Source organism: Thermobia domestica, chromosome 12 (assembly GCF_964235325.1).
Source record: "Thermobia domestica chromosome 12, izTheDome1.hap1.1, whole genome shotgun sequence".
In the NCBI taxonomy this organism is placed as follows: Eukaryota; Metazoa; Arthropoda; class Insecta; order Zygentoma; family Lepismatidae; genus Thermobia; species Thermobia domestica.
Window position 1 is genome coordinate 117091391 of NC_137465.1, and position 13068 is coordinate 117104458.

Here is a 13068-nt window from a genome sequence, read left to right on the forward strand (position 1 = left end):
CATCTCACGAATTATTAAGACTGTAATAGAGATAATCAGGATAAATTAATTAGTATAATAAGATGGCAAGGTACCTTCCAATATCCCATTTCCTAAGATTTAATCAAGAACTGACTGAATGTGAAAACGTATTATAATAAAAAGTAAGACATAATAATCGTAAAGGGACTTTAAAAATGCTTTTATAAAAATCATTTGGTATTCCGAATGTTCTTTTCAGACCTAACGTACTTAAGAAAACTTCCAGCACTGCTCAGGAGTGAAGTCATCACTACATAATAGTCTCTTAGTTATCAATTATTCACCTGTGAAAGAGAAGAGAGAAATATGAACAGTATGTTTATTATTCTTTCTGTCACCAGGGATGTACACTGTGCGTCGTGACGTTTAATTATAGTATGTTACAAAGAAAGTATTTTAAAATAAACATAGTTCTGATTAGCAAACCGTAAAGCATCGTCTGCCTTATCAAAAAATCGAGAAGTGTAGGGGCATTGAAGGACATTATGAAGACAACCCTATGCTGTTGGACAGTTATACGTGATGTCACGTATGGATTATGTTTGATGAAGCTATTGTAGATAGTTCTTTGCCGTGAAGCAAATAATGAATTTTCCATTTACGGAAAGCGGCGAGAATCATACAAGTGGAAGATTTAAGAAAGATTGATGATTGTGTGTCTGCGTGTTTTTAATTTGCATCTACACTGTCGATGTCTGTCTCGTAGAATGAAAGATCGAACCACGTGCAACTTGCCCTCACTGTTGGATCAACAATTCAATCAGGAGTTCCTCGTCCGAATAAGAAAGCGCCAGCCATTTGGCAATCTGCCTATACAAATGTGTTTGAACAGAACACCGCTCTTTACAAAACAAATACCATACATAACACACAATGGTGTATTAATTGTTCTAGGATTGTTAAAGACTCCACTTCCCGGATTCTCTATGCCTTTTAATGCATATCAGCATAAAATTTTGGATTTGCTTTAGTGTTAAATTAGTTAAGTGAAATTAGTTAAGAATCAGTAATATCTCCAAGAGAATAACGGGTGCAAAAATTCAATTTTTAAATTGGCTGAACTTTCGTTTATTATTATTATTATTATTATTATTATTATTATTATTATTATTATTATTATTATTATTATTATTATTATTATTATTATTATTATTATTATATGTTCAAAACAAAAATTTCATCCAATTAATTCATCCAAACCAAACAAAATGTAAAACGTATAAATAGTAAGATAAAAAAAGAATTTTCCATATGTTAATTTTTTTCTTTTGCGGTCCTTCTAAGTTTAGCAGCCGTAGTCAGTTTGCTTGCTTATCTAGTCAAAAATCCGACATTGGATACGACCAAAATTTCTCATGTTAGATTAGCACCCATACATGAATTATAGCAACTTTTCTTGTTTCGAGCTATCTTTTTTTTAGCCAAGCTTCTTATAACATTGCATTGGTACATTCTATGCACTAAAGTTAATTTTTAACATGGTAAATAGATATATAGTTGGTATCTATATGTCGCTGAATTCCTTATTTCGAAACCAACTGGGCGGCGCGGTGGCTGAGTGGTAGAGCGTTCACCTCCGGTGCTTGGGGTACCTGGTTCGATCCCAGCTCGCGCCGTGTGGACATTGTGGTGGACAAACACCGTGCTCGTGGCTTTTATCGGGGTCCTCCTGTTTCCTTCCACTTTCTCCATTCCACCAATTCATCAATTTCTCATATCATCGTCGTCTTTAGCATAATCGTGTGACGTAAAACTTAAAGATTTCATTTCATTTCTTTTTCTTTTTTTTTTTTTTCGAAACTAACTATAAGCTTTTAAAAATATCACTCCTTTAATGGAAGACTGACACAGCTGAAAATGATCAGGTTTTCAGGAAAGAGAGGTGAATGTTTTCACTGCTGTAGGTAATAAGGGACGAACAAATGACACAATTGCTTCTTTAAAGGAGGATATATACATTCATCTGCAAAGTTTTACACAAAACTCCTAGCCTTTAGGGCTATTTTCAAGCTCATACTATACTGATAAAGCCATTATTTTAAAATAAATAAGCGATATTGTTTTGAAGTCCTGTCAGAGTGAGAGTAATCATTACATTTTCAAATCATGTTCTAAGAAACTATTTTATATTTCGCTGGTCTAAGTTTTGTTCATTAAACACAACTTCCTTTTCTTTTTACAGGTTTATATACCAAGGAGCTCGATGACTACGATCTAGTGATTCCTCGTAAAGTGAACAGTGGCGGTGAATTTTTGACCTATAATCTTGAGCATCACCATGAACAAACATTCAACAAGAGACGAAGAAGGAGTGTTACTTTCGATGACAAAGACAACACATTGCACTATCGCTTCCCTATTCAAGGACAAGAACACCATATTGAACTATGGCCTAGTGTTAATTTTTTGGCACCGGCGCTGTATATTGAACATCGTAAAAATGTATTAGATACTAATATGACCAATATTCATATAAGAAGACCTCGTTCTACTCAGTGTCATTATCAGGGTTCGATTCGAGGACATCCCGGATCACAGGTGGCAATGTCTACTTGCAATGGATTGGTAAGTAGCTTCTCTTCTCTCGGCAAGTTTGAAATGTAATGCCTGCGTTTATTTGCTTACACTGAAGAAACATTTTCTAAAGTGCGAACTTAGTTGTTTTCTTCCTTGCCTAGGTCTAGTGCACAGCCTAATTAAATAAGGAAAAAAAAACAATATTTTTTTTATCTTCCTTCCATGCTTCCTCTATCCTTCCCAGTGGTCTTGTTGCTAACGCACGCGCTTTTAGTGTATAGGGTCCTGGATTCGATTTCCGGTGGGACAGCATTGAAATTAGAAGGCATAATGATAGTTCGGATTCCATGTCTCATATAGCATCTATGCTGAAAAAGGACTAAACTACAACACAGCCAATTAACACAATTCTCCTTCCTGATTTTGCACCTAAGAAACTACGAATACGACAAAATACATATTATGGCCATCATCATATGGGAATCCCAGAAGCTACGGAACTACTTACAATGTGGGAGTTAATAGAATGTCCATTTTAGCTTTGATTTACGTATGCAAATTCATACGAACTGGAATCGAATGCTCACCAGAGATAAACGTTTATCTTTGCCATTACAAGGTAAATATTATAATCAGAACACGAGAGTGAAATATTTTAATCTACAAAAACATCTTTAGCTTAAAAATTCCAGAAACAATAGTACTTGGACGATATATCCAAACAAACGCACATTCCAGTGGTAAATTAGATACACATAACTTCGTCTCATGAGGGAATACAGACATATAAAGTGTAATAAGGCATGGGCTTGTAATAATGAATCTGCGATGGGCAGCATTCAAACAATGTTTATAACTTATCGTCATCTTTTCGTGCCGAGGCTGCTGAGACGTTTACCTTAGCTTAGTGTGTCTTTCAAAATGCATTTACATCTACCAGGATTAGAGTTCGGGTTTCCTGCGTTAAAGCCGTTAACACTTACCATTCAGCTACAAAGAAACTAATCAAAGAGTTCTTTTATTTCAAACTTAAAAACAAAATAAAGACATTGGCCTATGCTTTAAAATTCGTATATTCTGTAATTATTCTTGATACACAATAATCGACATCATATGCAAGTTGGATATAATTGTCCCCAGTGTTCAGCTATTGTAAAGAACTGTATCATTACTTCGTTTGCACTTAATTTTACAATATATCATATTATTAGAATATGATAAAGATAATACGTGTTAAATAATTTACTATATTGTTACGAAAATAAGTCAAGCTCCTTTATAGCTATATGGTTAGCATTAGTGTTGTACAGGAGAATAGGCTAGAGGACAAAAGTTTTCTCGTATCGTCTCATAAATTTTGTAGAAATCTTTTCTCGTCTCGTCTCGATTTTGGAAGAAACATTTCTCGATTCTCGAAAAACTACCCTTGTTTCGTCTTGTGTTTGTAAATTTAGTCTAAGCATAAAAGTTACTCACCGATTTTTTCTTGCTAGTATGGATATAATCAGAGTCCTTCCCGGTCTGCGAAGGGTGTGATATAAGAATATTTAAACCATCATTATTATTGGAGTATATTATGTAATGACTTGTGTACCTTTAAACGTTGATAAATGTTCTTCATTGTCTTCGTACAATTACTTTATCCTTATGGATATTTTAAAATTATGAACATGTAATACAAAATCAGTGTTTGAGACCTAAGACTCCGGTGAATATCTGTGGCCCACGAGACTCGATAAATGTCTCGTCTCATTTCAATTCTCGTCTCGAAAACGAGTTGAGGATTGCCATGTCTCTCGCCTCGTCTCGGTGAGACGAGAATTTTCTCTTATAGATATAACACATTATTATTATTATTTCTATTATTATTATTTCTATTATTATTATTGCAATTACCCTTTCTGCAATTAAATTTTAAAGATGAGGCTTACTTCTGGACGCAGCTTACTTAGAAACCGATAAGGTCTATTGTTCTATTTTCACTTGAATTATCTTAATTATTGAATATTATTTAACTAGTAGTAGTATGTACTATATTCTTTATTTTAGTCTGCTGCTGGGGCTTAAGGGAATATTTACACAAAGCATCAAGCACCAAGATTTTAATACACTTCAATATATCTTGAATAAGTGGCTACATACACATATAGCCAGCAGCAAAATAAACTTCAATATATTTCGAAGTATACAGATATATAGCCTCCTGCAATTCTGTCGGCCGCCAACAGTGATCAACCGTCATGTTTACTATTGTGTAGAAGAAAATTTTATGTTCGCAAAATTGAGAGTACATGCTAAGAAAGAACAAAGTCAATGTTGCTAGATCTGAAAATTTCCATCCACAATAAGACAAAGTTGAATTTTTTAAGTAGATATTCGACTATGGTAAAATTGATAATTGATTTTTACTGAGTAATTATAATATCATTTACCTTTATTTAACAGGACTAATTTATAATGAAGATACTGTTACTGTTACGTAATTTTACATCAGAAGATATGTGTCTATATCTGTAATAAATTAATCTATTAAACAGAATCGTATAGTAAAAAATCATTGACAGGGACAAATATCTTCGCTTTTGATGCCCACATTAAACCACAATTATTCATTAAAACAACCAGTGGAAAGGGAGATTTACATTTGTTTAGTTTGATGTGCAAAAAAAAAAAAAAAAAAAAAACGTTTTCTATTTTTTTGGAACGAAGACGAATAACTGATCGATAGAGTTTTAAAAAGTGACTAGCTGAACCTGCGCTCTCTACACAGCGCGTCATTAACATATGGGCATGAATCTCCTTGTCATTCCTCACAACATCAGTACATGTCCCTTTACAGACACAAGTGAAAGACGTCTTGCTAAAAATCGTCAAGGGGTACCATAAAAAGGAGATTTTTTCTATTATTTTTTCAATATCTCGCACCGTTTGCAAGAGTTGAGCCTACTTCCGGTTGGAGTTTCTACGTATGATCAGTGTTTTCTTTCTTCTAGCATGCAGTATGTAATGAACAAATACATTAGTTACATTATAATGTCAGTCGCAATTAATAATACAATGACAATTAATTATAATGTCAGTTATATATGGTGTTCATTGGGCAAAACACTCCAAACAATAAAGATTCATTTTAGACTGAAGAAATGGTTATCCTTCGTTTCTGATTATCATTTGGCCATTGAACAAACGCCTGAGAGATATACTACTCCTTTATACAATATTGTAGAGTTGGAATGTATAACCTGTAGGATATAATGCTTCGCTTTTAAAAAAATTCAACACTTCCAGTTTACCCCTAAAAAGTGTAATAAAGAAATAAAGGCCATGTTTTTTAAATATTCAATTAGAACTGCACAATCTACACAAAATTTGGAATTGACCAGTGAAAACGGCACGCTTCTAGCACCTGAGGTTTTCGAGATCTCATTTTCGAAAGGATTGGAGACAAATATATAAACTTTTCTCTGGAGAAAAACATATAAACCTAGCATTTTAATATACAGTATGGCGCTAAATTCGTTATACAAAAGCAGAGGGGTGATTCCTGAAAGTAAAACAAACAAAAAAGTTCTAATAAACATAGGGCGAAAACCGCGTCGTTTACGTGTTATAGGCTGCCGAAAGCGTGGGAAAACGAACTTTAGACTTAAATATTTCACTAACTACTAAGCGTAGACGTGATGCAGCATGATATCGTCAAAGGATCCTAACCTGCTCTATCCAAATTTTCAGTTTTTAAACTTGTGCAGTGGCGGCGCAAGGGATTCCCCAAAGGACGTTAGGGATTTCCGGACATTTTATAACGTAAATTGAGTGGACAAGAACATGTAAAAGACGCCTCATTGACTAGAAATACTACTACGTGGCAGATCAGTATTCATACACGCATATTAAAAGATGGCGGATGAGGTAATATTCACTGTGCGTGGTTACATACCTCCTCAAATAGTACTAGTAAAAACGTTGTACAAGAATTCACTGGAAACGTCACTGGCTACAATGTAAAAATGAGTACAACACAAGCCGATAGGTAACAGAAGATAAAGAAAATCCGATTGCTGATGTGCTCATATTAATGATATCACATCGCTTTTAATTACGATCTGTGACTAATGCTAATGTCGTTTAGTTTATTTGTGTTTCGTAATGTACATACTCGTCTGTCATTCTCCCCAGTATCTTTTCCAACCCCTTCGTGGCTAAGCGACGTTAGCGTATGCGACTTTTGCATGAAAGATCCGTGTTCGATTCCCGGCGGGAGGTCATGTGATTCGGATTCCATGTTGATCAGTTTGTCCAGTAGCTCGCGAACGGCATGCTAATACACCTCGCTTCATGTTTTGTGTTCTCTTCACAGATGAAGCTACGTTTCCCGTGATGGAGTGTTCAATACTCACAATCAACATTTGTGATTTGAGACAAACCCACACGGACTGTCAACCCTTGCCCATCAGAAACGGTGTTCTGTGAATGTTTGGGCAGGAATCGTTGATAATTATCTCATCGGACCGTACCTTCTACCACAAGGCTTGACCAGGTGAGAGTATCGCATATTTTTGTAAGAGGATCTGCCTGAACTATTAGAGATTGTGCCACTGGCTGTTCGTCGAAACATGCTTTTTTATGCACGACGGTGCTAAAGCACATTTCACTGCGGAGATGCGAAATTTTCTCAAAGCATTCTTTCCGAACAAATGGATCGGCGTAGAACGACCAGTGTCTTGGCCACCTCGCTCACCAGATCTTAACCCTTTGATTTCTTTTTCTGGAGCCATATGAAACAACTAGTCTATAAGACGCCTGTACAATCAGAGTAGGATTTGCTTTCTCGAATTTTTGGTGCTGCCTGGAGCATTAGGGAAACGCCAGGAGTGTATCAACGCGCCCGCTGGTCCCTTCACTGCTGCTGTAACTTTTGCATTGAAATGGCAGGTCAAAATTTTGAATACGTTTTGTAGTGACAGTTCTGACAACCATTCTCTTTTAATTTTAACAAAGACTCGTCTCTGTACCTTGTTCCCTACAATTCTCTTCGGTATGCAGTCCTGTTATACGATTTGGGACAAGAAACATCAGCCTCTGTTACAACAAATATCGCAAGTGGAATGAATGTTTTGTTTCACGTCAGTCAGTTTAGAACATTAATTGAAAAAAAAGAACGTCTGGTAGTCGCATTTATGTGATATACTGATCAAAACAAATGTGCTCAAACAGCTATGTGTATTATTATTATTATTATTATTATTATTATTATTATTATTATTATTATTATTATTATTATTATTATTATTATTATTATTATTATTATTATTATTATTATTATTATTACGAGTTCTTTAGTTGTCTTTTAATAGTAGTTCTTGTTCAATTCCTGTAGTAGTAAAATTGGAAGCGTTTTCAAAAGCGTTGCGATATCATTAATATGAGCACATCAGCAATCGGAACTTTTTTATCTTATGTTACCTATCAGCTTGTGTTGTACGTATTTTTCACATTGTAGCCACGTCACGTTTCCAGTGAATTCTTGTACAACGTTTTTACTAGTACGTTTTGAGGAGGTATGCAACAACGCACAGTGATTATTACCTCATCCGCCATCTTTTAATATGCGTGTATGAATACTGATCTGCCACGTAGTTGTATTTCTAGTCAATGAGGCGTCTTTTACATGCTCTTGTCCAATCAATTTACGTCATAAAATGTCCAGGAATCCCTAACGTCCTTTGGGGAATCCCTTGCGCCGCCACTGCACAAATTTAAAAACTGAAAATTTGGATAGAGCAGGTTAGGATCCTTTGACGATATCATGCTGCATCACGTCTACGCTTAGTAGTTAGTGAAATATTAAGTCTAAAGTTCGTTTTCCCACGCTTTCGGCAGCCTATAACACGTAAACGACGCGGTTTTCGCCGTATGTTTATTAGAACTTTTGTTTGTTTTACTCTCAGAAATCACCCCTCTGCTTTTGTACAACGAATTTAGGGCCATCTTGTATAGACTAGCTGAACCTGCACTCTCTACACATCGCATCATTTAGGAGCATGAATCTCCTTTTCATTCCTCACATCTGTACATGTCCCTTTACAGATTGACCCTACTTTTGGATAGAGTTTCTAATTCATGTATCAGTCTTTTCTTTCTTCTTGCATGCAGTATGTAATAAGCAAATACATTACATACAAAATTAATTATAATGTCAGGGATATATGGTGTTCATTGGATAAAACACTCCAAGCAATAAAGATTGATCTTAGTCTGGAGAATGGTTATCCTTCCTTTTTCATTATCACTTGTCCATTAAACAAACGCCTGGGAGAGATACAACCCCTGTATACAACAATGTTGTGTTGGAATATATAACTAATAGGATATCATGCTTTTTAAAATTCCAACACTTCCAGAGTGCGCTTAGAAAATGTAATAAAGAAATAACGACCACGTTTGAAATCTTTAAGTTTTACGTCCCACGGTTATGCCGGTTAGGCTAAAGGAGACGGTGATGATGAGTGATGAATGAAAAATGGTGGAATGAAGAAAGTGGGAGGAAACGGGAGAACCCCGAGAAAACCCACGCACACAGTGTTTGTCCACCACAAAGTTCACTTGGCGGGGGCAGAACTGGACAATCTACACAACATTTGCAATTGATAAGCGAAAACGGCATGTTTCTAGCACTTCTGGCTTTCGAGATCTCATTGTCGAAAATATTGGAGACAAACATATAAACTTTTCTTTGGAGACAAACATATAAACCTAACAGTTTAATATATAGACTGTAACAATTGTTTATTCATTGAGTTATTTATATATCTGAAATAATACTGGATTAAATAACTTATTTTATCATGATTAGTACACGTACTTTTGAAGCACATGGCTTCCTGTTCGAATACCGATGAGAACGTATCTATGATTTAGATTCAGCATTGTAAGACAGTTGCAGAGGGACTTAAATTAACACTAGAAGGAAGGAAACGGTCAATCTGACCGGTGAGCTTTGTTTAACGTTTAATAACTAGCATACGTTTAAATTTTGAGAACCCATATTTAATGACTTTTAACGCACCTAGGCGGTTTAACATTTCTCTAAAAGACAAATGTCTATTAAAAAAACTGAACGAATTATAAACATTTTTACCTTAAAGGACTGCTGCCGGTCATTATGACAGGTAACATTTTTCTTGCGTTTTATGTCTGTAAAGCCGCGACAATGTTTTTTTTTTTCATACGCTTAGCTTATTTTATTTCATTGTTGCGATAAAAGGTGTATTTTTTCATTTCGTTCCTCCCTCCCTCTCGCGCCAGTATACTTTATTTAGTGAAAGAAAACATTATTTATTGGCTTTTCTTTATTAGTACGTTGTGCTCTGCAGAAGGTTTTTGCTCCTCATTATTATGGCACGCCCGTGTTTTCGTTCCGATGAAGAATTAGTGAATTATTTGAGCAGTTTACCGGAAGAAGATTCTGAAGGAGAAGATATATTTGGGTGTGATGAGTTGGATGGAGATGACAAAGATTCTAAAGATGACATTGAATATAAACCTCAGGCAACAGAACTAGGCGGAACATCAGAGTCGAAAGATGAATATTCAAACGAGCCACTGCCTACAAGTTCGACTTCAGTGACACCAGAAATTTCTACTCGCAGCCGAGGGAAGAAACGGAAGAAATCCCATGTATTTCAACATCCGGATGTTGGGAATGAAGAAACTGCAACCGACGGAACAGTGTGGACTCGAATTGCACCGGGACATGCACCTGGAAGAACAGGACGCCACAATGAATTCGCAGAAACTCCTGGACCAACGTGTAACGCTAAGAAGCTTATAATCGCTGGGAGTTACTTGATTGCATGCGACTATTGATAGACAGTAATATTGTACAGAGCCTAAGAAACTGTACACAAATTAGAGCCCGAGAAGTTCTCCAGGAAGACACATGGGAACTTGATATCGACCAATTAGAAGCTGCCATAGGCGTAATGTATGCCTAATGGATGACATAACAATTACTTCCTATCAGGGAAAGAGCAAGAAAAATGTTCTCCTGTTGAGCACAATGCACCAGTCAGTTGCAATGGACGAACAAACACTGAAGAAACTTCCTGAAACAGTAAGCTTCTACAATTCCTCCAAATTTGGAGTTGATATTCGGGACCAGATGTCTCGTCTGTATATTGTCAAGTTTGGATGCCGTAGGTGGCCTATGTATGTATTTTTCAACGTCCTAGACCTCGCAGGAATCAACGCCTGGATCCTTTACACAGAGACAACAGGAGATAAAGTTACTCGGCGAATGTTTCTTTTCAAATTAGCAGAAGAACTCTCCTCTATTTTTGTACAATCAAGAAAAAGACCTGTTTATTCACTCAGTATGACCTCCGAAACACCTTAGATACAAAGACGGAAGACCTGCCAGATAGGAGGATGCAAATACTCCAACAAAACTAAAACTTTGTGTGTACAGTACTCGTATCTGGTCCATGTTCTGGAAGTGTTCTTTACAAATGTGCCAAGTGTGTTGACATAGATGGCGGCTATGATTAGAAAGATGTCACAAAGAAAAAAAAATGTTATTATCTCGCAATTTCCACTGCAGTTTATGTCAAATTTTCTTTGAATTTCATTATATAAATATAACCTGTTGGGCTTTCATTGAAAAAAGTTGAGGTAAAAGAAACTATTATATATGTTTACTTGCATCTGTAAGTTTAGTTTCAATACATTTTGTATTTACAGTATATTATTTACTTTGATCAGTTTTTCTTTAATTAAATGCAGTTTCTTTGTAGGATAAGCATAATGCAGTATTGACCTAGAAAGACACCGTACTGAATTAACTTAAGAGGTTAAACTGAAAAAAAAAAAAAAAAGAAAGAAAGAAAGAAAAGCGTCACCGGTCAAAATGACCGGCAACAGTCATTCCAGGTAGTTCACTATTGCCAGTCCTGCTAGTGTTAAAAAATTTTAAACTTTCGTATCGAAAGCGGAAGAATTAGTCACACTAGTAAATGTGCCGACTGTATACAACTTAACTAATAGCTGTCTTGCTCACCCTGATTACTGAGTATAATTTCAGAGAGTAATCTAGTGCTTGTCTTTGGGAAAGAAACCCTCTGACATATTGTCTATGAATGCTAATGTGAGTCAGACAGTTTTTACTTGAGTTTCATGATCAGTACATGAGCTCCCGTCGCTGCCGTTACTTCTGGCTTATAACAGGAATTCGTAGTCGTCTACCAGCATTACGGTGGTTCCGATGCTCGCACATACATGCCTTCTCCTTTTTTTCTTCATATCACCTTCTACCAACAAGAGATAACCAATAGTCAAATCACTGTCTCCATGGTTTCTAAATACATTTCACAATGCCGATAAATGTGTATGTTTCATGACTCGGAAAAATCTAGTATGCTTACCACTTCCTGCCAACCGTATACTTTGCTCATTCTCCGTATGTTAACATTTACGGTTTAGGTGTCTGTTGGTGCAAATGTGAATCAGCTAGAGGTTCATCTGAAGCTTTGAGACATGCTTATTTTCTGTGAAAATTAGAGAAATGTTTTTTTTTTTTTTTTTAAATTAAATTGCATTTAGTAATTTTATTACCACTTCTGCTCGCTGTAAATTTAATCGGGTTTAATAGTCTGGTAGTTAGTGCTTATAATTCGCGATCGAGATATCCTATGTTCGAGTCTTGCGGCTATCTTGACTGAGACTTTTCTCGTTAAGCTAGCCAAATACCGCTTTTAAATATAGGCCCTAGAAAATATCATTCCATTTCCTTTCCTATTGTCGTTGTTATTATTGATTATTAACAAATTTGTTAATTCCATTACTTATTTATTTGTTGAGCTTTAGTGTTCCTTTTTAGCACCGATGCTATATGAGACATGGATCTATTGTTTAAGATGAAAACTAAACCATCGAAATGCATTCGAAGTTTGTAATGTTTTCCCAACAGGAATCAAACTCGGGACCATGTGAAGCAAAGAAGTATATGCTGTTTATAGCATAAAGTTTGATCCCTCATTAATTTGCTGTCTTGATATGACTGCTGATAGGCGTTTACTCTCGTAGAAGAGCAAAAAGAAACACTTCTAACGATTGAAGAGAAGATTGTCTGGCAATCCTGACATAAACTAACAAAAGTCGCATCTAACTCTAATCACTATTCTTAGAAAATTGTTGAAATTTAATATTTTGCGACCGACAGTTAGGCAATTTGTATACAGAGCCGCTAATACGTGGGGCACGCTATATATTTTGAAATGCCACGAAACTAGAAGAATGAGAGCTGGCAACACTGCATTTTTAAAATTCATCATCCCTTCAGGAGTAAAAGATCGGTGTCCTCCCACTTGCGTACATTCCCACTTCTGTACATGTAAAAATCCTTCCCACTTCCGTACAAGTGCCAGATGCAATGAAATGTCATAATTTAAAAACGAGATTAAAATTCCCATTTCCGTACACTTTCAATAGCTGGCACTATTTCTGTGAATTTTTGTTAGTTTTTGAGCAGAGGAG

General features: G+C 35.8%; 1 protein-coding gene across 2 annotated transcripts in view; it reads left to right on the forward strand.

The window, feature by feature from the left end:
* LOC145666602 (A disintegrin and metalloproteinase with thrombospondin motifs 7-like) overlaps positions 1-13068 on the forward strand; it is a 347276-nt gene that overhangs the window by 78849 nt on the left and 255359 nt on the right. For both annotated transcript variants that reach the window (XM_081734010.1, XM_081734009.1), the window contains exon 2: positions 2204-2586. In XM_081734010.1, coding sequence (XP_081590136.1) covers positions 2204-2586 — 383 coding nt within the window. The remainder of the gene's footprint in view (positions 1-2203; positions 2587-13068) is intronic.